The sequence below is a fragment of the Euprymna scolopes genome, chromosome 2 (genome assembly GCF_053919585.1).
Source record: "Euprymna scolopes isolate OS-2025 chromosome 2, ASM5391958v1, whole genome shotgun sequence".
Classification (NCBI taxonomy): Eukaryota; Metazoa; Mollusca; class Cephalopoda; order Sepiida; family Sepiolidae; genus Euprymna; species Euprymna scolopes.
The window spans coordinates 161,682,524-161,706,145 of record NC_136483.1 but is presented as its reverse complement, the minus strand read 5'-3'; the positions used below and the strand labels follow the sequence as shown (position 1 = coordinate 161,706,145).

The 23,622-nt window shown below is 30.6% G+C and overlaps 1 protein-coding gene across 27 annotated transcripts in view; it reads left to right on the top strand.

Annotated features, from left to right (window-relative positions):
• Positions 1–23,622, top strand: part of LOC145297875 (inositol hexakisphosphate and diphosphoinositol-pentakisphosphate kinase 2-like) — a 375,735-nt gene that overhangs the window by 83,007 nt on the left and 269,106 nt on the right. For all 27 annotated transcript variants that reach the window (XM_080144282.1, XM_080144206.1, XM_080144210.1 and 24 more), the window contains one exon: positions 23,324–23,425. In XM_080144282.1, the coding sequence (XP_080000408.1) occupies positions 23,324–23,425 (102 nt within the window). The remainder of the gene's footprint in view (positions 1–23,323; positions 23,426–23,622) is intronic.

Here is a 23,622-nt window from a genome sequence, read left to right as displayed (position 1 = left end):
AAGCATTAAAAACTACGTAAGACGAAAAAAAAAATGAACCACATTTTTTTTTTTTTTTAACTTTCTTATTAGAAAGATTCCTATGCGATATGATAAGACATTTCACTATGCCCGTTCGCACATGAACATATCATGTAAGAAAAACACTACCGAAGGCAGTGAAATGGCACAAAATAGTTCTAAGGTCTATGGGTTTATACCATGCAAACGTTAAATTTATGGCGGGTTTGATTATCAGATTTCTTGTCAACAACCCTGAATAACATTAAAAAACCAAATTAGAGTGATCAGTGTTCTGTTGTAGGGTAAGGTAACATTTACTTGCAAACTAATTAGTCACTCAGAGCTGTTCAACTAAAGGACTGAAGGGGCTTGGTCGACATTCACCGATGCCTGGTATCTCAGTCATAATGTGAGTATAGGTAAATGTTTCCCAACCCCTAACAAAAAATAAGAAAGTTGTTAGAAACAGTATTAAGGCGGCAGCGATTTCGGAAGTTCAATAAATGACTTTTATTTAACAATAGAAATAAACAATTACCAAAAATTTACTTTTTTATATAGAAATAAAAAGGTAAATTATTAAATAAGAATAAACATTAAAGGACGATAAGTATATAATTATATAATAAAAATAAATATAGAAATAAACCTATTTATTTAGATTTAAAAAATAACATTGTTAAAAATATTTTTTAAAAAGTCAAATAAATAAATAGGAATAATTTGAGACGATTGAATATAAAAGGCTAAAAAGTTAAAGATTTAGTTATTTTTAAATTTCATTTAGAAATAAGGATATTATTGAAAGTGGAATAAAAATCAGCGATTGAAGCTACAAAAATATGTTAAATTTTAAAGAGTTATCTAAGATAAAGAGAAAATAAAACAAAAAAAATGAATATCAAAAGAAATAAAACATGTTATTCCCCTTGAAATTTGATGTTATTGTATTTTTGTTGAATTAATCATGACTTACTTTTTCTTTATATTTTTTAATGTATAAAATAACTCTTTTAATTGATTGTTATTAATTTCATGGTGCATGTTTAATTCATGGTTAAAATATTTGTTTTGACTTTTATCTTCAATGAAAGAAATTTTACGAAAAAATCAAATTGTTTTCAAAATTCCCTTAATTGTATTTCCACTTTTTCGCTACACAAAAACTTTCGATTATATAATGGTATATTTCAAAACAACAATTCCATGAGAATCGGAATCGTACTTGGTATCGGAATTGTTAATCAACATTTTCCTGCAATCGGAATCAGAAAAAAATTTAGGAATTATCCCAACACTAATATTTATGCAACTTTTTCTTTGAAAATAATTAGGTAAATTTGAAAAATAATATATTTTACTGCAATTTTGGAAGGATGTGAATAAGATTTTGTGTAGAGTTGGAAACTGAAGATCTGTTAGAAAGTTTGTAAATAAAATTGCAAATTAGTTTGCTATAAAATTAATGTGTGTGTAAACAAAAAAAAAACGATTTGTATGAATCAATAAGTTACTATATTTTGGCTTGCTAGATTGTGTTTTGTTTTTATTGTTTTTTTTATTGATAAAATCAGGTAATCGCAGAAAGAAGAAAAAAACATTGGCTAAAAAGTGTTAAAAAATGATGTGAAAAAGGAAAATCTCAAAGCAAAACAAATTCCTTTTATTTATCAAACCAGTGAGCGTTGTGGACTTATATTGCATGGAAGAAAACAATGTGAGAATAATACAATAAATGTGTAACGTTAGTCTTAAAGACTGGCTTAGATTTAATGATCTCGGAGGAAGATTATTATCATGATTTAATATAGAGTGATGTGTTTAGACTAGAAGACTATTGATTTTGTTTCATTGAAAGAATGGATGAAAGTTCTTGGGTTAATAAGAATATAAAAATTAAGGTAAAAGGTTCAGTTCATAGGGAAAAAATCAAGGAAAGCATGGGAGGAAATGATAAAAATGAACTTGAGGGATAAATGAAGATCTGGCCAGATGTAGGTTTGCAAGTAATTTTCTTAAAGTCATCCAACACATGTCAACATATTAAATGGCTGATAAACCAAATATGATGATGATTGAAGTAGTTGAATGTTTTCATTTATTCATTGTGACAATTTAGATATTTTAAAATAGTCTCTTTTTTACAGTTAAAAAATATTTCTCAACTAAATATTCTTTAAATAAAATAAATTTTGCTTTTAGGTTTATGACAAGAACAATTCTATTTCTCATGTCTTATTCGATTTTGGAACAATTCATTTAAAATGGGTAAAATGTTAATTTTTAGCATTCGGTGGCCCAGCTCTACTCCACAATTACTTTTTCACAATGCATCTTTAGTGATTGAACAATCTTAGTTTTAAAAATAGAAGTTGAAAATGATAAACATACATGAAAATATATATTTATATGTACCCAAGAAAATATTTACATTTATAGTTTTTATAGCATATTTAGAGTTATGTTTTTTATTCTCTTGAAATGTTTAAAACAAAACAGAAAAACAAAAAATTTAGTGATGTCCATCATTGACATTTTCCTTATAATCTTGACCTTGAAAGTCAGTAGGAAAAAGAGATCGGTTAATCTACTGCTACTGATTTTTTTTATTAAGTTACTAATATGAGTCTTTCTATTAAAAATTAATACTAAAGTTTTTCTTTCTTTATTCAACTTTCTAACAGATTACCTCATTATTAGTGTTTTTACCATGCACTTATATTTACTTAAACTGTAACCTCCACCCCCAAAATTGTATTTTTTTCATTTTGATTAATTTAAATATTTTCACCCTTTTTCCTGTTTTTTTGTACGTGATGAGAGTACATAAAGATCTTACAAATTTCGAATGAATAAAGAAAAAGAACACGACTATCTAAAATGAAAAAATTGATTATACATTTAAAATGTACATAAAACATAGTTTTGTTTTAATAGGTTTTAAAAATCATACAAGTTAAATGGTTTTCTTTGATGAAGTAATCCAGAAAGTTCTCTGTGATTTTCCATGTCATTTTAAGTGAAATTGGATTTATTTCTTAATCCTTTTCTTCAAATACTCAAGAGGACCATATCAGAAAACATTATCTTATATGTTAAAAAAAAAAAAAAACTTGTTGCAAAGGTTTTAAATCTTGTGATCTTGCTAGACATTCCAGATTTCTCTTTAAAAGGATCAAATGACCAGGAAGCAATTTTATCAGCACTCTATGATAATTGATAGAAATAATTAATACGACATTGTTAAGGGAAAAAATAAAATTGATTGAACTTATTGATTAGGAGCTGCCATTATGATAGCCTGACCTATTCTAAATGTGGGATATATTTATGCTCCACTTTGTAAATTCAGTTAAATATTCTTTATTATTGATATTTTATGTTGATATTGCCAAAGTTTATATTTGGTCTTTGGAGACTTTTGGGAATATTGTTAAAAATAGAAATTTAAATAATTTGAATATCTTGAATGTAGTAAGGAATTCTATCATCTTAGCTTGTGATATATGAATAGAATTAGAATCTGCTGGTTGCAAATTCTATGATTTATTATTTAAAAAATCAGTTGATGCTCATATCTCAATTAGAAATTGGTTATTATGGTTGTTTCAGTAAACTACTAATCGATTTAAGTCTATATTCACCTAGAAACCTTGGTGCTACCAGATCAGGCTGCCTGAAGATATTGGCTTTCTGACTTAAATGCACCAAATATTGATGTTGTTTTTTGCCTTTCCCTTTGCAAAACTCAATCATGTTCTGCAAAACTCAAACCTAAAACAATTTTCCTCTATAAAACAAAGAAAGCATCATGAATAAATATTTAAAGATATAAGGAACTTGAAGCATAAAAACTGTTTTCCAAAATTATTACATTCGGCATTAAATAAGGGTTACTATACCATAAAACAAACCAAACTAAACATTGTGAATGAGTATATGGAGATGTAAAGAACTTGAAACATAAAAACTTTTACCAAAATAGTTAAATCTGAAAAGGGTTGATATTATGTAAAACAACCAAACCAAACACCATGAACAAATATTTGAAGATAAAAACAACTTGAATCATGAGATATTTTCAGCAACATTACCGAATTCGGCATGAAATAATTTGAAAAGCGTTGATACATGATAAAACAAAATATTCAACCAATCATCCAGAAACAAAACGCTTCTTTATTTAAAAATGGTTCTGATCAAAAACCTAAATAATTTGTCGTTTCAATAATCTCCAAAATTTGGCATCAACAATTTTGTCTAAAAAATCTGATCCCATTTCAAAGCTCTTTGCGATCTATAATAACCACATTTTGCCATTACACCTGAGACTGAGACTCTGTTAACAATTTTGCTGCAGTCTACATGAGAATTGACTCTTTATATGTCCATTGGTGCACACAGCATGCCTTATACACAGATACTGTTGAAAGTATTGGATTTCAACACACTTATGTTACTTGGTAGTCATATTAGATTGTTTCTAATTGCAGTTATACTCAGATTTTGGCTGTCCAGATAAGGTAAAGTTTTAGGTTGCTTTATCTTTACATAATTTGAAGAGCTATTAACCTGGGGTTTCATTCAGCTAAGAGACATTTTGGTTTATCTTGAGACAAGTTGAAGTACAGACTATTTCCTGTATTTAGTCTTATTTGGCCTGTTATCTTTCATGCTTATCAGCTCATTCTAACTTTGCTAACATTTATTGTTAGAAAACACATGCAGTTAATCTCTGCTAACATATTAGTTGAAATTTCCGTAATTTCACATCTGCTTCATAAATTATATTTCTTGTTAGAAAACTTATCAGCTCTTATTTCTATGTAATTATTAAGTAATAGAAATAATATCGTCTTTTTATTAAGAAATACAGATTGTTTGGAAAATCGATAGCATAACTTCAGGATTATGTTCTATATGTGTAAAGAGGTCCACTTTGTATAGTGGTTGCTTTTGTGACAGTACTTCACAACCAGCCTAATTTCATATTATTTGGATTATTCAAACTACTGTTCTTGAGTGTTATGCATACCAATATTTTGGTCTATGAAACCTTTGACCCTCTTCTGCTGTATCTTGTCAAACTCAAGGAATTTGCATGAAATTTCGAATGGAACCATTTATGCAATCCATGCGAGTAGCATGCTATCAAACCATCATCCATAATTTGGTGGAAGTCCTAAGTAATTCGCAATTGTATTTTTCGTAGCTCCTCCACTGAGGATTGAACCTTCAACCTTCAGAATGATATAACTTACAACTGAATTTTATTAAGTACTTTATCCACCATACCACAAGTCCTTGCAGAAGAAATTTCATGCAGATTCACGAGTAACAGAAAGATTCTGGAGTTTGACCATGTATATTTGAAGGTTAGAGGTTATATCGACCAAAACATTGTGTGAATAACATTCAAGATGAGAACAGTAGTGCGAATAATCCAAATAATAAGAATTATCCATCCTCATCTAAAAAAATTTCAGAAACATAATTGTCTAATTTCATTTAAAATCTTTTTTTTCCTCTATGTCGTCATTGGTTTGTGCTGATTATGTTTATTTACATGTATTTAGTCTGAGATAAGAATCCACATTTTCAGGTTGCCAACCAGATCTCCTCATGTTGGCTATCAAAGGAACCCCTTGCCGATCATAATGCTCAGATCTTTCTTCAGAACTGCGTAGCTTTTATTTGTTTGATATCATTTTTACTGGTACAGGCTTATTTTACTGGTTAGGTCTTTTAAATGTGGAAGTTGAAAAACGATTATTTAAAATAGTGCAACAACAAAGTAGATATTTACATGAATTTTTTAATTTAATCAAAATTTGTTAAACGTTGAACCATATATTTAATAAAGTTTACCAGTGTTCATTCACAGGGATAGTGTTTATTTATTCCATATGTAGAAACAGCAGTGCACTCATGCACATTATATATGTTAACTGTTTACAATAAAGAATGTTGATCTGTAGTTATGTTAACTTGGAAAACAAGTGTTTCTGGACTTATATATATATATATATATATGAGAGAGTGTGTGTGTGTGTGTGAGAGAGAGAGAGAAAGAGAAACTGAGACTATAATTGCAAATTTATGCCATTAATCTTCCAAATATCTTGTATTTAATAATAACTCGCCCAGGTTAATTTTACCTGCAGTTCTGTCTCAGATAATTTTTATTCATCTCATATGTAAAAATATCAGTACATTATCACACATATTATACGTGTTAGATGTTTATATGAGGGTAGTTCTGTTTGTTTGTTTTTTTAACTCAGAAAATTGAAGAGTTACAAAGATGAGAGTATCACCATTAAAAATAGCAATATTTTGTGCGTCAAAATATATTTTTGTCTATAGTCACCACCATTCCCAATACACTTTTGTTAGGAATTCAGTGATACATCTTTGTTTTTGATACACGTCGATGACAGTCTCACACCGTCAGTATTTGCAACAAAGAGATGAAACATTCAGATTATGAATGCATAAGTTCAGTCTTCATAACAATACCATTTGCAATTCCCTCTGATAAATTTAGATGAAATAAAAAAATAAGAAGCATTACCTTTGGAATGTCCCTCATACTAAAGAATGTTCATCTGTATTTGTTTCAATAACTCTGAAACCAAGTGTTTCCATACCTACATGCACATATAGAACATAATTGCAAAGTCATACCATTAATCTTCCAAATAACCCGTATTTAATAATTTCAATGAAGGGTAGATATTTTTTAAACATTTCAAAAACATAACTGTTTGAAGATCAGACAATTTCAAATAAATATAATTATCTAATGTCTTCTATTGAATTAAACCCATTAAATGCATGTAATATATAACTTGAATTGAAAGCATATAATTTTAGTGAGCATGTTTTTGTTTTTATTACAATAAGTAGTTCTTTTTTCTTTTCTGTTTTCATAAATTTATAAAATATCCTTTAGTATAAACTAAATCGTTTTCTACATTCAGATACCTGCCCTAAAAGCTTTAAGAAAGAATAGCTACATATATTTGATATGCTATGAAAACTGTCTATGATCATTGCTGACAAAATTTAGTTTTACTTGCCTGATCTTTTTTTGTGTGTGTGCATTATACTTTTAGGTGTTATTCTTTACATAAGATGGTTGTTGACACTACAAGAGAGTACATCTACACTTTCGCAGGTTTTGTTTTTCATCCTGTTGGGTGTCTAGAGATCCTCCTCATCTAACGAATATGTCTTAAAGGAATTATTATTTTATACTTTATAATATTGTACGTCAAAATTAATTCTGGAATCTTTATTAAATTTTAATTTGATTTTGTGAATAACACAGATTAAATTTTGAGCTTGACTATGCTGGTTTTTTATGCTCTAGCATTAGAACGATTGCATGTTTTGGTTGGCATTCTGACCATCACTAATAGCATATGCATGGTTCGAGTTTTTTTTTTTTTTTTTTTTTTTTTTTTTGACAAACAGACCAGCCTTTCTCTTCATTCTAACACAGAAGTTTATTTTCTCTGATTATGTCTTTTCTTAAATCATTGTATTTTATAATTATTAAAAATTTACAATTCATTTCATATTTGACAATATTTCTGAGATGAGATATTGTAATTTAAATTATTCATGTTTCAGACTGTTTCCTCTCATCTTGGGTGTTGCTATTGTTTCAACGTTTCGGCTGTTGTAGCCTCTGGCTTTTTTCATATGTATTTTTTCATAGTAACTGTCCAACAATATGACAAAAAAAAACAACTGAAGAAGGCCAGAAGGTACAACAGCCAAAACGTTATAAAAATGACAATACTCAAGGTGAAAGGAAACAGTCTGACCCAAAGAGTAAATAACAATTTATCTCTCGTTTTACAATTTCTATTAATTTTACAAAAGTAAAAAAAAGCTATTATATTTTAAATTTGTTTTAGTCAAATTTATAATTATTTCAATAAAATTAATCTTGTATTAACCTTGGTTTTGTATTGGAATTTTACTGTTTGTTGGATAATTCCACTGCTGGATTTAAGTATGACCTATTCTTGAGTTAATAATGTTGACACACCGGTTCCTGTTAGATCACCAAAGTTAAGCAATGTTGAGCTTGGTCAGTACTAAATGGGTGACAATTTGGGACTTCCAGGTGCTGTATGTGCTCTCTGCTTATCTCGGCATTGTTTCCAGTCGTCCTGGTCTTCTCCTTGCCACGGGACCCAAACAGTGTCGATTTAGGAGAGGTGTGGTTAGGGATTGCACGACCCTTGCCTCACAATGACACGCGCAACTGCCCCTGCAGGGGTATCCTTTGTCTTTTGAGACTAAACAGAGGCATCAATCGGTTCTTGAGTACTTATCTTCTTGATACCCCCCCCCCCAACAAAAAAACCTAAAGATTATTATTTAATAGGGCTCATTTGAATTAATTTGAGACAGTTCCAAGTATCATCCACTCCCTGTTAGTTGGTTGTTGGATAAGTCCATTATTGGATTTATATGTAAGATATTTTTGTGAACACTGCCCTGTTTTTTTTTTTTTGTTTTTTTTTTTAAATTCCATTTTCTCCCCAAACAAGGCACAGTGCCACTTTGATATAGGGGGCTACTATCGGGGACATAAGTTGCAGGGATACTATGTAGGGAGTTGAGCAGCAAGATATCTGTTCACATTAGACTTGAACTTCTGCATGTCAGTACTGTTGGGGAAGCAGGAAGTCGAAAGGGAGTTCCAAAGTCTAGCAGTTCTGGGGAAGATAACGATTAGAGTAGAAGGCTTTCTTACATCTAGGGATCTCTATTGTGTAGGGGTGGGATCTTGCTGCTTGTCGGGTTTGTTGGGGGTATTTATGTCGAGGGGGTACAAGTGCTTGTAGTTCATCAGAACATTCACCATTAAAATACTTGTAGAACAGGCAGAGGGATGCCACATTATGCCGATGGGACAGAGGTTGAAGCTTTGATGACAGTTTAGGACCTACCAGTTTGGCGACTCTCTTTTAAACTCTGTCCAGGAACGAGAGACTAGTAGTAGATGCACCAGCCATAAATGTGACGACAGTACTCCATACATGGGCGAATGGTGGTCTTGTAGAGATACAGGAAACTTTCAGGCGTAAGTAGCTTTCTAGCACGGTAGAGAGAGAGAGTTCACCTTCTTCGCAGCAGCCTTGGCAATGCTCTCAATGTATCTGTTCCAGCTCATGTTCCCTGTAAACGTTAGGCCGAGGAGTTTGAAAGAAGTACTTTCAGGTAATGTATCTTTAGTCATAGCTATTGGTGGTTGAGAAGGTTTCTTGTAATTATTGAAGGAAACAAGCTTAGTCTTGACAGCATGGATTTTTGTCTTATTTAAGAATGATTTAATTATGTTAAGTATTCATCCAGTGATACCATAAGATCTGATTTTTCTGAGAAGACCATCATGACAAACCCTGACAAAAGCCTTAAATATATCTATATATGTGTATTGTATATACGTTCAGAGATTACAGTAAGGCTATTTGCTGTTGAATGAGCTTGTCTAAATCCATATTGTTGGTCAGTCAGAAGTTTAGCAGCTGTAAGGTGATGGACTAGAGCTTGATTAATTATGGACTCAAATAGCAGGAGGAAGCTAACGGGGTGATAATTTAATGGGTCAGTTCTTTCACCAGAATTCTTGAAAACTGGTACCACAGAAGCAGTTTTCCAGCAGTCAAGAAAGCAAGATTCATTAAGGCATTTGTTGTAAAGTTTAGAAAGGACTGGAGCAACTTCGGCGGAGCATTTTTTTAATAGCACAGCCGGGATGAGATCAGGTCCACATGCTTTTGAGGTGTCTAGGTTTTTTATGATAACCTGTACTTGAGAAGGAGTGATTTTCAGATCATCTAGTGTGGCATCTGTCTGCAAAGGAAAGTCAGGGAGAGAGTGGTTTGCTGGGTCCACTGTGGAATTTTAGGCAAACCGACTAACAAGTATGTTAGCCTTATTGGTTGCTGTGCAAACAACCTCATGATTATTGGATAGTGGGGGAATTGTCGATTGGCCATTATTTACTACACTGTTGTAGATTTTCCAGAAATCACAGGTTCCTAATTTCTGTGCTTCAATACGTTTTCTGGTGGTTTCAGTATATTCTCTCTTAGCTATCGCTATTTCTAGCTTCTATAAACTTTTGTCCATTTGTATTGGACTTATGTTGGATAAATCTGCAGTATGTATGCTGCCTTTGGGCAATAGCAGCTGCACAAGTAGAAGTAAACCATTGAGGCAGTGGCGTTTGCTATAGAATGGGAACATGTGCTTCAATTGCTGTTTTGAACCATTCAGCAGGAAGAGAAAAGATGTTTCCCCATGAGGCATCTCTGATGAGATTCCTGATGGCTTTCCAGTCAGCTTTCTTATAATACCTTGTCGTTTTGAGCAATGGTTTTTCAGTTTTGGGACAAGAATTTAGGGCAATTTCTACCATTATCACAGCGTGATCAGCATTCTCGAGTGGGCTATGAGCATTCATTCATTCATTTCATATGAATCAGGTTGCCAGTGGTTTTTCTGATATCTTTCTAATTAGAATTTCTTACAGGAAGAGTTACATGAAGGTTGCCAACATCCTAAGTGAAAGTGTTTCTGTGGAGCGATCTTATAAAAGTAATCCTAACCACAACTTTCAACAAAGTGATGTTTTTTTGCTTTATTTTTAAATAATTTTTTTTTTATTAAATAAATGTTTCAGGCTTGTTTGTAGACTGTTGTATTTGATAATCTATTGAATAATTATTTACCTTCTGTTCAAGAGGTCAGACACAAGATCAGGTGTGGATTTGATGAAAATGAATTTGTGTAAAAAAATGGATTTGAGCCTGGAACACCCAGGGTTTCAGCCCTGGTGATTATATTAGACTTGATGAGCACTTGAACTCTGATTTGTTGATTTTCTTATTTAAATTATTAATAATTATGCTTGTCCACATGATGAAAAGAGGAGGATTTTATAAAGATCTCCTTAGTTTTATTTAAATGTTTTTTTTTATTACTTAAAATGTTCCCATAAAAAATTGTAGGCGCTTTTGGTAAGAACAGATTACAAAAAAATTTTTTTAATAGAGAAAACATTACTGTGTGCATGCTTTAATCTGTCGACAAACTTTTGAAAATTGTTATGGTGTTTATTCGAAAAGCATTTATATTATTTATTGAATAAATATTGTAAATTTAGTTAAAATTCCATATTATTTGTATTATTCAGACTATTGTTCTCATCTTGAGTGTTATTTTTACGTTTTACTTGATGCAACATCCGACATTCTTCAGGTGTATTTTGTCAAACTTGGGAATCTGCACAGAATTTTGAATGGAACCCCTTATTCAATCTATGCAAGGATCCGTGGCGTAGTGGATAAAGTACTTGATAAAATTCAGTCGTAAGTTACACTTTCCTGGAGGTTGAAGTTCAATCTTCAGTGTCAGCGGCACTCAAAATAAAACTGTGAATTACTTATGACTTTTACTCAGTCATGACTGACGGAATGCGAATATGCTACTTGCATAGATTAAATAAAGGATTCTGTTCGGAATTTCATGCAAATTCCTGAGTTCAAAAAGATAAGATACACCTGTCGATCGGTTACATCGACCAAAACAAAATGAGAATAGTAGACTGAATAATCCAAATGATATGAATTATTAATCCTCATCTCAAAAATTCAGAAATATAAAATTGAATAATTCTTGGATTTTTGGTTATTAAAGACATTAGCAGATTGGTTTGTTTATAGAGAGTAGTCTCCTAGTGAAGAGATCCCGCCCCCATATCATAGATGGTAGGTAGAACATGATTCACTATCCTTCGCATTGCTACCGTAAATTCTTGTGCTTTATGCTTGTTATTGTTCTGATGCTTCACGCAGATCGGTGCTGATAGCAGCAAATCTTGGGAACATATACTAGAAAGAACAATTGAAAATAAGTCATACACTATGATGGTGCAATTTCTACAGCTATGTACCGAGTAAACAAAACTATTAAACCTGGCATAGTTATATGGGACAAGAGGAGAAAAAGGAGCAACCTTACTTGAAGCTAGTGTCTCTAATGATGCTAGCTTAAATAGAGCTGAGAGGGAGAAGATAACGAAATATCAAGGTCTTACGTATGACATGAAAGGAACTGGAATGTGAGGAAGATCTCCATCATTCAAGTAATTATAGGAGAAACCAGATTTGTGAAAAAAATTTCAAAAACCACCTAGCAAATATACCTGGTGAACCAAATGCAAGAGAGATTCAAACAATGGTACTTGAAGGGATAATTAGAATCTTAAAAAGATCTCTCGGTTAGAAAGTTTGAGATAACAAGTGAATGCCTAGCATCCAGTAGGATAGCCCCATCCCCAGTTAGAACAAAATAGTAAGAAAATTTTGAAAAAGTTGAATTAGATACTATTTTTTGTTTTAAAGAGTTTAGTTTTTTTTGAGAACCCATTTTTAAGTTAAGTTTTTACTATTTATCATCTTTTATCCACTTCAGAATCTAACGTTATTATGATTTGTCAAATTACGTTTCCTTTTATGTTATTCATCATTTCAGATCTAGATTTATAGATTTTTCTGGAATTGTGAACCGTGTAATTAAGTAATTGGAGTACTTTCTCTTTATGTAAAGTTTTGTTTACCTTGTGTGAGAGACCTTTTTTTTATGTGAGATTTGAGAAAGATAGGGTCAACATAAAATATACTGTCCTTTTAACATCAACAGAATTTTATGGTTGATAAATCATTAAAATAGAAGAAAGCGACTTGTATACCAGCAAACAGTAGACTACATTTACTTGATTGCATTTTTATGGTTTAGTGATGTATCAATAAGGAATTTGTGTTTTATATACAAAAGAAAATAAGTAGTTTTTGAATGGTTTTAATATTTTTAATGAAAGCAATTTTACACAGATATTATTTTCGCTTTTGCTGGTTAAGTTGGTTCATATTACATAGCTTTAAAAACTTCAACCTTTCTTATTCAAGATATATCAGATAATCAATGAAATAACCTATTTGTTTTTTAGTTTGTAGATTATTTTTGAAAATATATAAACCAGATAAGTATTAAGTATAAATTTTGATGAAGGCTGCCTACTATGTATGACTGATTCAGGAAAAAAGTAGTTATGTGTTATTATTATATGAAAGTCTATTTTTGGAAAGAGAGTTGAATAAAACTCAATTTTTATTGTATGCATTAGGCACACAAAAAGTGCAGCAGAATTACAAGTAGGTGGAGAAATGATTACCAGTTTGTGTGTAAGACAATTAAGTTGGGTATAAACTGTAAAGTTTAAAAAATATTTTTAGATGGTGAGCCTATTGAGGTTCATATTATTTGAATTATTCGGTCTATTCATCTCATCTTCAATGTTATTCTCACAATGTTTCGATTGATGTAACCTCCAATCATCTTAAGGTGTATCTTGTCGAACTCAGGAAATCTTTTTGTCAAACCCTGAAATCTGCAGAGAATTTCAAACAGAACCTTTTATTTAATCCACAGGGATATCATACTCTTGTTCCCTCAGCTATGATTTTGTAGAAGTCCTAAGGAATTATATTTCTAATGTTGATTGTATTGAGGATTGAATCTTCAACTTCCAGAAGAGTGTAACTTATAACTGAATTGTACCAAGAACCTTATTTACTATGCCATGGGTCATTGCGGTGTTTGACATAAAGATTCCTGAGTTCAAGAAGATACACCTGAAGAAGGTCAAAGGTTACATAAACTGAAACATTGTGCAAATAATACTCAAGATGAGAACAGCAGTTTGAATAATTCAAATAATTTAAGCTATTGAAGTTGTCCAGAAATTTTGTTACATTAGTGAGGGAAGAGCTGGGGTAGTATGATTGCAAGAGTTAGGAATGGATGGAGTATATTCAGGAAACCACTATCATTACAAACCAGCAGAGTATTACTGCTGTCAACGAAGGAAAGAGTTCATCAGGCACGTGTATGTAGTGTGATTATGTCTGGTAGTGAAATCTACCTAGTGATAATTGAGGATATGTGTTGCATCGAGAGAAATGATATGAGCTGTGATTGTTAAAGACATACTTAGATTTGGTCTCAGAAGATTAAATCTGGGTAGTATAAGAATATGTGTGCAGAACAGGAGACTTTATTAGTTTGGTCACATTGAAAGAATAGATGAGAATTCCTGTGTTAATGTAGAACAGTTAAAGTATCATGATCAGTTTACAGGGGAAGACCAAGAAAAACATAGGGAAAAGTGATAAATGTAAATTTGGAGGAAAGAAGGATACAATCTAACTCAAGGTAGGGCAGTTTAGATATCAATTTCTAAAAAGTGTTAAATACATGCTAGCATGTAAAACAGACATTAAACTGAATATGATGATGATGATGATGATGATGATGATTAACTGAGGAAACCACCATTAACAAAGATGTAAGAATATGAAGAATTTGAAATAGCATACAGCCTTTTATCAAAATTACCTGATTCTGTATTCAAAAACCAGAAAAGGGCCGATATACCATAGGAGAAAACAGTTATAAAAACTTTGAAATAATGATGAAATTTTTGTTGCTGTTAGTTTATTGCCTTTATGAATTGGTATGCTGTAGACTTATAGTTGTTTATAAATGATTAAATTTTTATAGTTGTAGAAAGATTTATGTATTTACTTGTGTACCATATGCTGTATTTGTTTATAGTTTGTATTTTGGTTTATAACATTTCATGTCAAAGTGCAATCAAATGCCTAGTATGTGTAGGAAACTGAATCTATAACATAAAAACAAGTTTATATTGTCAAATTTTTATCTACTAGTTGAAATATCTTCTAATATCTTCTAATGCTTGAGGAATATAAATATTTTTATACCTACCCAGCATAACCCAAGATTTATCAAAATAATTTTTGTAATTTTGGGGAGTTGTACATTTAAAGAAGAGAATAGTATAAAAACAAAAAGAAAGAAAACTGCTAAGAGAGATAAATTTTTGCAGCTTAAAATGATTTATCTCCTTTACTTTATTTAAGTCTTTATTTAAAACTAGCAGGGGTATCTGGCGTTGCCCGGGTGTGTAGAGGTGTATGTGTGTGTGGGGGGGGGAGTGTAAAATAACAGTAGGAAGTCCGGGTGGAGAGAGGTGTTAAAAAAAAGTTGTAGTAGGCAGTAGTGGGTGGAGGGGATCAAAACAACAGTAGGCAGAATGGGTGGAGAGAGGGGTAAAAACAAAATGGTAGTAGAGGGGAGGGGGTACTCCACATTGCCCAAGCATGTGTACATGGTGTAGAAGTATCTCCGGGTGGGAGGGAATCAAAACAACATTTGACAGCACATGTGGAAAGAGGTGTTAAAAAAAAAGAAGATGATAGTAGCATGGGGAGGGAATCAAAACAACAGCAGGCAGCCAGGGTGAAGAGAAGTGTTTAAAAAAAGTGGTAGTAGGCAGGCCGGCGTGAACTTGTGACACAAAGACAAAAAAGAAAGTCAAAGAAAATTTGATATCTTACCAATGCTTCATGATGCAACTGGAAGTTCAGAACATTAAAATTAGGCAAAGTCAATCCAACTAATACAATGGCTTGCAAAAATGTATCACAAAAAATCGACCCCTCCTCATACAAAACTGGCCAGTTTAGGGTGAAGGAATTAATGTTTTTGGCCAATTTTTCGATATTTGGTGTCCAAGACGTCGAGCTTCAAAATGATACCAATCTTGTCAGGATCCGTCACCTCTGTCAAAAGTTTTTGTGAAACATACAAACATACATACATTTAAGCAGACAGGTGAGATTTATATAATAGATTGTTGCCATCATAGTAATGTTTCAAACCAAAATATTTTTTTTCAAACAAACTAAACTGAACGCCTTTTTGGTATTCTAAAAATAATGTTGGAAAGAAAAAAGACAAACTGACTAAGCAGAATAAAATATCAATGTGTCAGATTGAGACCTAAAATTTATTGTCAATAACATGGTACAACAATAACAAAAGAAAATTGATTAGTCAAAAACAAAGTTTAATTTATCCACTTAAATGTTATTTGGGTCTGACTTTGAGAATCTGATAAAATAACTTTGTATGTTAGATATTATAGTAAAGACCCATTTATGTTGTATACAAGTGATATAATACTACATCACCTGGTATGGAATAATCAAAAATTTGGAATTTGTACCAGGTGTTAAACTATAGCTGCAATCTATGAGAATACCTTTTTATATTGAAGTTTTATGAATTCCTTATATTTTTTTATCCACCATATTTTATTACATATTTTATTTTCAATTAACTCGGCCTAATTAAAAAATATGGATAAGAATGAAAGAAAGAACTTTCTTTATTCATTATATACTATTAATATTTGTTGTAATCTATACAAATGTAGGTTCAATGAATAAACAAACACAAATTAATAATTAATTTAATCACATAAGAAATATCTTATTGAATTTGTTTTGCTAAAAATAGAAAATATCACTATATATGCAAGGTTGTGGAATCAATGCATGAATATAGCAGACTGCTTGTGTATGGTGAACAAACTAATGTGTTTGGCTTTGACTGCTGTCTGTAAGCCTTAACTTTGCTCATACTTCATGTTTTTATGACACTTATTAACGTATGTCAGTATGTTAATGAACCAAATGGGATATTTTGATTGATTATCTTGTTCAAAACTCACTTTTTATTTTATTTTGAATCAGTTCTAGGTAATTTTGTCTGTCTTTTTAGTTATTTTTTTTCTTGTATTAGTTAAAAGAAATCACAGCTTTCTGATTGGTTGAAAAATATTTGAAATGTTAAATCTTAAACTGATTCTTTTATGAAAGATCTACACTGAATTGAGTGTCTATGCTGGTGTTTACCATGTTTGAATTATAAATTCAAACAGAAAAGCAGGAATCTCTTCATAAGATTTCATTGATTTACTCTTTTTAGTTAAAGACTAGACATAATCAAAATAATATAAAAATACTAGCAGGCCACCTGGAACTGCCCGGTTGTAAAATACGCTTAAATATGATATTTTGATTAATGCAGATTTCATATTATTATACTAGCATGGGTACCCGGCGTTGCCCGTGTATTTGGAGGTGTATGTTGAGCAAAAAAAAAAAAAGAAAAAAAAAAGCGATCAATTTTTTTAAACTTTGATCCCTATTATGACCCCTTAAAATTTATTGTTTTGGGCACAATTCAAGTTATTAAGTTAGATCCATGTCCAAGGAACCTATATCTAAAATTTCAAGTGTGTAGACTCAAAATTGTCGGAGGAGTTTGGTAGAGTTCTCAAAGGTCAAATCGTTGAACTTTGACCCCTTAATTGCCAAATTTCTAGCCAAAAACCGATCACATCGATTTTCCCAAATCTCAGTACCCTGTATATCAAATTTCGGGTCTGTAGACTAAAAATTGACAGAGTTATTGCGTAGGGAAATGTACACAGACACACACACAGACACATTCACTTTTATAGATATATAGATTATATTGGACCCAATATATAGTAATGATTTAAAAAGTTTTTTTAAAAAAAGTGACTCGTGCGCCACCACCGAGAATCAAAACCAAAATGTTTAGCTTGCAATTTAGTTTTCCTTTGACATTAACACCTGAGCTATGAAGACATGTTTGCTGCAACGCTAAAAATTAAAACATGAACCAATAGCTATTACCTTATGCATGCATATTCAAAATGCCATCGTTGACCTTCACCTGGCAAATTCCATTTTTAAAAAATTTTCACACTTTTGCACCGATTTTCCCCGGCTAAAACCTAAGTATAAAGTTTTGCAAGGGTTTGAATACCCTATATATTAAGTTTCATGTCTGTAGACCAAAAACTGACAGAGGAGTTTGGTAGGCAAAATTTTTTAAATAAATATATATACGCATACATAAATATATATATAGAAACAGGTTTGTGTTTACTATAACCTTTTTACACAAATATTACGCAAGTATAAATCATGTAGAATATCTTCATGACTATAATTACACATAATACTTAACTAAAGATGATCATCTTAGAAGAAAACCGAAAAAACTAATACGGAATTAATTAAAATGAATGTTTAAAAGGATATGCAAATTAGCTAGATCTTTTGCAGATGAATGCAATTCCACAACCCATATATAACCAAGTTATATTTTCTTTTTAAATAAATAGAAAAAAGGGTTTTTAATATGAAATCAATACACAAAAAACAAAAAAAAAAAAATTATAAATTTGTGATCCAAGTTATTACACATTTGTAATCTTGGTTGTCACTTTCCATTTTTAGCGACTGATTTAAAGAAAAATATTTATTTTTCTATTATTTCTGAACTGAATTATTTACATATTTCAGATTGTTTTCTTAATTTTTGTTGTTGTCCTTTTTCCTCTTTCGACAATTGTATATTCTGGCCTTCTTCAAATGTCTTTTGCCTTTGTCGTTAACATTTCATGAGTTTAAATTTGAACTCTTTTATTTATTTGGCTAGACTACTTTAAATCTGTATTCCATATTTTTTCATATTTGATATGTCAATTACATTTTTCTACAAGTTTGTTTAATGGAGATTAGACATTTGACCAGGTAGATAATGATGTAAGATGGATTCTATTTAGAGCTAGTGAGTTCAATCCCTTGTGAAATAACATAAAATAATTGATACAAAAAATCTAAAATGCATGGAACAGAATGAGAACCACCTATCCCAGTGAATTGAAAGTATTCCATTTAAAAATCACATAAGGTTATTGACAATGACAAAAGGCACCTAAAGACGGACAGTGCAATGGTTGAAATATTGTGAAACTTACAACCAAGAAAACACATAAATAATGATACTAAATTCCTCTTATGTTACTTTTTCTTTTCTCCATTGGGAATGAATTTTACTGTTTGACACAGGAATTGAATTTAGATACATCAATTAACACACATTTCACTGTTGATATCTACTTAGCTATTAGACAATCGAGTTGTAAATTTAGAGCCTTAAACAATGTTTGTTCTTATCCAATCATGTAGTATATAATTCTTAGATTAAGCTATCAAAGTTTTATTGTGTGCTCAAAAAGCAAAAGAAGTATCGAAATCTTATATCAACTTGGAAGAATTGATAACCATGGACAGCAAATTCAAAACATTTGACCTCGACTCCTGCCACTACATTCCTAGTAAAATGATGGGTACTTATGCAGAATACGCACCATGTATTTTATAGATACGATTTTCAAGTTAAATTCCATTTTTATGGTATCTTTTGTTTATCAAATTAAGTGAAAATACAGAATAGTTACAAAACGACATCCCCTCCCGATGTCAAGAATAGGTTTTTAAATAATATTATTTTAGCATGGTCTGTATTCTGCATAAGAATGGAAAAGTGTACAGTGTTAAATTTGAGAACTGAAAAACACAATAGTTGTGAAAAAACGACAAATAAAGATATGGATTATGGTTTTAATAATTCACAAAATAGGTGGTACTAACCCTCCCCCAGGGGGTAGAAAGATGCTTTTATTAAGGAGAAAATGAAAGCAAAAATATTTTTTAGAAAATCTTTGACTCAATTAAATTGAAAGAATCCTATATGCTTTACAAAAAGATTAAAAAAGGTCATACTCAAAAGTTGTATTTTATTGTCTAAAGTTGAATGTTCGAATGCTTATTATTTCTATAATGTTGATGTGATTTAGACAAGAGGCACCATATGTCAATCAGATCTAACAGCAGATGTTTGCAGGTGTCAAGGTTGGATGTTTTTTTTGTTATCCTCAGTCTTGTAATGTACCTCAAACAAACATAATAAAATATCTAATGATATTATTTCTGATACCGACAAATTTGTTTCTGTTATAAAAGAGATATAAATGAGAGAAAAACATAGAAAAAAATATCTCAATCTCTAGACTTGTGGCAAATGAGATATGGATAAAAAACATCTTGTTCGGCAGTAACTACAAGAATTTATGTGGCGACAATCATCATATGTGGGAAACTTTAACATGATTAGATCTTGAACCTTAAACTAAGTTTCCAATGTACATACACAACTGACTCTAGGGTCAAACTCTGTAAATCATACATGCATTTGCAACCATATTTGCACTTCACTCCAAAAGCATATTATTTGCTAAACTAGCGGGACCTGTGGAAATTCCACAGGGGACTCGTTCATATGTAATGTATTGATGTTGACATTCTGCAGATGTTTAGTGTAAATAGAGACGCTCTGATATTATTGCAGCTTTTTTGTTAAAACTGCAAAAGTATTTATCTAAGCTAACAGGGATGCCCAACGTAGCTCAGTCGTAAAGTATGCTTAAATATGATATTTTAATTCTTGCAGATTTCTTATATATTATTATAGAGTTAATGTTCTATCGATTCTTATATATTATAAAGTTTTGATTTCAAAAATAAAAAAAGGTATATTATATGACTTGGGTGCATTAGCTTGAATCGAAACCGAAATAAAAACTTATGAAAAAAATATATGTATATATATATATATGTATAACTTGATTCCTTCAGCCATAATCGAAACCAAAACTTATGAAGAATTTTTGATAAAATTATTTATAAAAAAAAATAGATGACTTAAGTGCCATCAGCTATAATCGAAACCAAAACCAAAACTTATGAAGAATTCTTGGTAAAATTATTTATAAGGAGAAATGGAAGTACATAACAATTAAATGACCCGGATGTAAGCGTGAAACAGAAAATAACACACATGCTATCATATTAATATACTGCTAAATAATATGCAATCATACCTTGTGGTATACAGATAATTGTTTATTTGGTTATGATTCTTACAACATTAGATTTTTAATGGTTGCTTTGAGTTGTTAATAGTGATAAAAATTTAAACATTGTATATAAATAAAATATAAATAGGACATACAGAAACTATCTGTAATGTTGTGTACAGTTTATAATAATAATTATTTTACTTTGCATTTGATGAATATTTGTGTATACCTTCAAATCTGCTGCATGGTTAAAGATTACTAAAAAAATCTAAGGTGTTGTTTTCAATTTTAATCCCAATTTCAATCTTTAATTATATGCAGATATTCACTAATTTCTATGCTAATGTGTGTATAATAATTCTGCTTGATCCTCTATTAGTGTACATCTGTGCGAGTTCATTGCTTAGGCTGTGTTCATCCATTTGTTGTTTATGTCTGAATTGGGTGCTCGATTCCAACACCAACTGTAGTGCTAAAGATGTGATCTCTGCCACTATGGCAACAAAAAGAATTCTCCTACCAAACAAAACTATATTTTAAAACAATGTTTTCTTTTGAGAGATGTTAATATAATACTTGTTTTCTTCTGCTGAACAACAGATCTGCAAATTAAGGCAAACATATCTTTCAACCGAACACAATTCCTTAACTTATGGCACAAGGGTTCATCTATCTCTGAGAATCACAGAGGCTCAATTCCACTCTCTGCCTCTCTGTTGGGATCATCAGTAATTATCATTTCCTACACTGAAGATTGTGTAGGTAAAACTATTAAATATTTAAAATAAAAATATTGTTATCACCTCCTTTAACAAGAATTGGACCTCTATGAGAATTTATAAACAAGCTGTCAATCTATGTGTAAAGTGATGTTCTAGTCACGGCCATTAAACACTTTATGACTAAGCTTACTGTATATGTCAACTAATTTGACATAACATAGAATTTAGATTTCTTTCTTTCTCTTGTTAAGTAATAGTGGCCTGACTTTGCAACAGGGTTTGAATCCTTTCACTGGCAGTAATTATCGTTTCCTACGCTAAGGATTTTGTAAACATGAAACATCAGTGCCTGTAGGTAAAAATTATCATTTCCTTTACTGAAGAGTATGTAAGCATGAACCAATAGTTTTATTTTTAATGCTTACAAAGATACCCGTTTTCTCTTATTGAACAACAGACTTGCAAATTAAGACAAATATGTCTTCCAACTGAACACAATCTATTAGCGTAGTGGTCATCAGTCTCTAAAAACAACAGAAACTCGACTGCACCTGTACTAGAATATATATAAACATCACTTGAACCACACTGAGAAACTATTTGAGATTATCAGCTATTAATCTATGGACATTAAAATCTGACTGACCATGAGTTCCACTATCTGATATGAACATTAATTTTAGAAAATCTCAAGTGGGTCACAATCATAGCATGGAACCTTGTATCCAAAAAAACATTACTATTCGAAAAGTCAGCTCATTTCTTAGGTGGTCTTTCTTAGTTGAATATTTTTCCCACCACATGTCTTCTGTCCATGTGCATTACAACTGTGCAACCCACTAAACATGCCACTTTACACATGTTTATATCAGTATGATCATTATTACAAGTTATTTCTTAGTTGAAATTATTGAGTCTCTTAAATTATGGTCTGTGATTATTATGTTTAGAAAATGTCTTATTTCACTTAAATGCAGAATTATAAGCTAAAATTGGGTTTGAAATTATGATTGTGCTTAAAAGAAAATTAAATACCTTTATATTCATTAACTACATTTTCATTAATAAACAGTTGTTTTTCCACATTGAGATTTAATTTGTTTACTTCACTTAATAAATAGAGGATTCTAGACTTATTCCAGTTCAAAATCATTATTGTTTATTGGAAACGATTTATATTCAATAATTTTATAGATAGGTATTAAAACATTAACTTAGAAAAATTAGTTATAATTTCACAAGAATTTGGTTCATTTAATAGTTTTGTAAATAAACAAACAAACGGAAATGTGAGGGAATTTAATACCATAATTACTATTTTTTTTTGGAAGAGCCAATAATGTAGAAAGAGAAAACATGTTTTAAGCTAAGCTCTTTTAGTGATATTGTATTTCTTGGATTGTATTAAAATTTTGAAATTTATAAGCTCTGTTTCTAAATTTGATTATAAATTTGAGCTATAATATATTACCATTTAATAATAGTTAATCATATATTCTAAATCATTATTGAAAAGGTAAATTAATGTCATTTTCTAACCAGATATCATATATAAGAATAGATTTTTTAATATCTAATGATATAAACTATAATTTTGTTATTTTTCAGTTCAGTTTTTTTTTTTTGGTCATTAATTCTTATTTTTAATTAATTAGTTTTTCATTATTATCAGTCAGTTTTTTTTTTAATTAATTTGGTTTTCATTATTATCAGTCAATTTTTTTTTTTTTAATTTATAAATTTTTAGTTTGATTATTTGGAATAACATTTACAATTTTACTTTCTCTTCCATTTTAGTACATTGAAATAATTTTGAAATTTTTTAATTTCATTTTAGATTGGTGCCCGCAGCAGTGTGTATTCGGCTATGAACAGAGTACGAAAGATAGGATCGTTCATCTATGAAGAATTTATGCCAACTGACGGAACAGATGTCAAGGTAATGTCCTCCATTTCACTATATTAAATCAAAATGTACTTCATTTACAAATTTAAGTTTCTTCAAAAAAATATCTATTTTTCAAAAACTTTTCTTATAAAATAATATTTTTAAAACAAATTGCAGCTTAACAAAAAATGTTAAGAATAAACTGGATGAATTCAGGAATAATAGTAAAAGAATGAAGTTATAAAGAT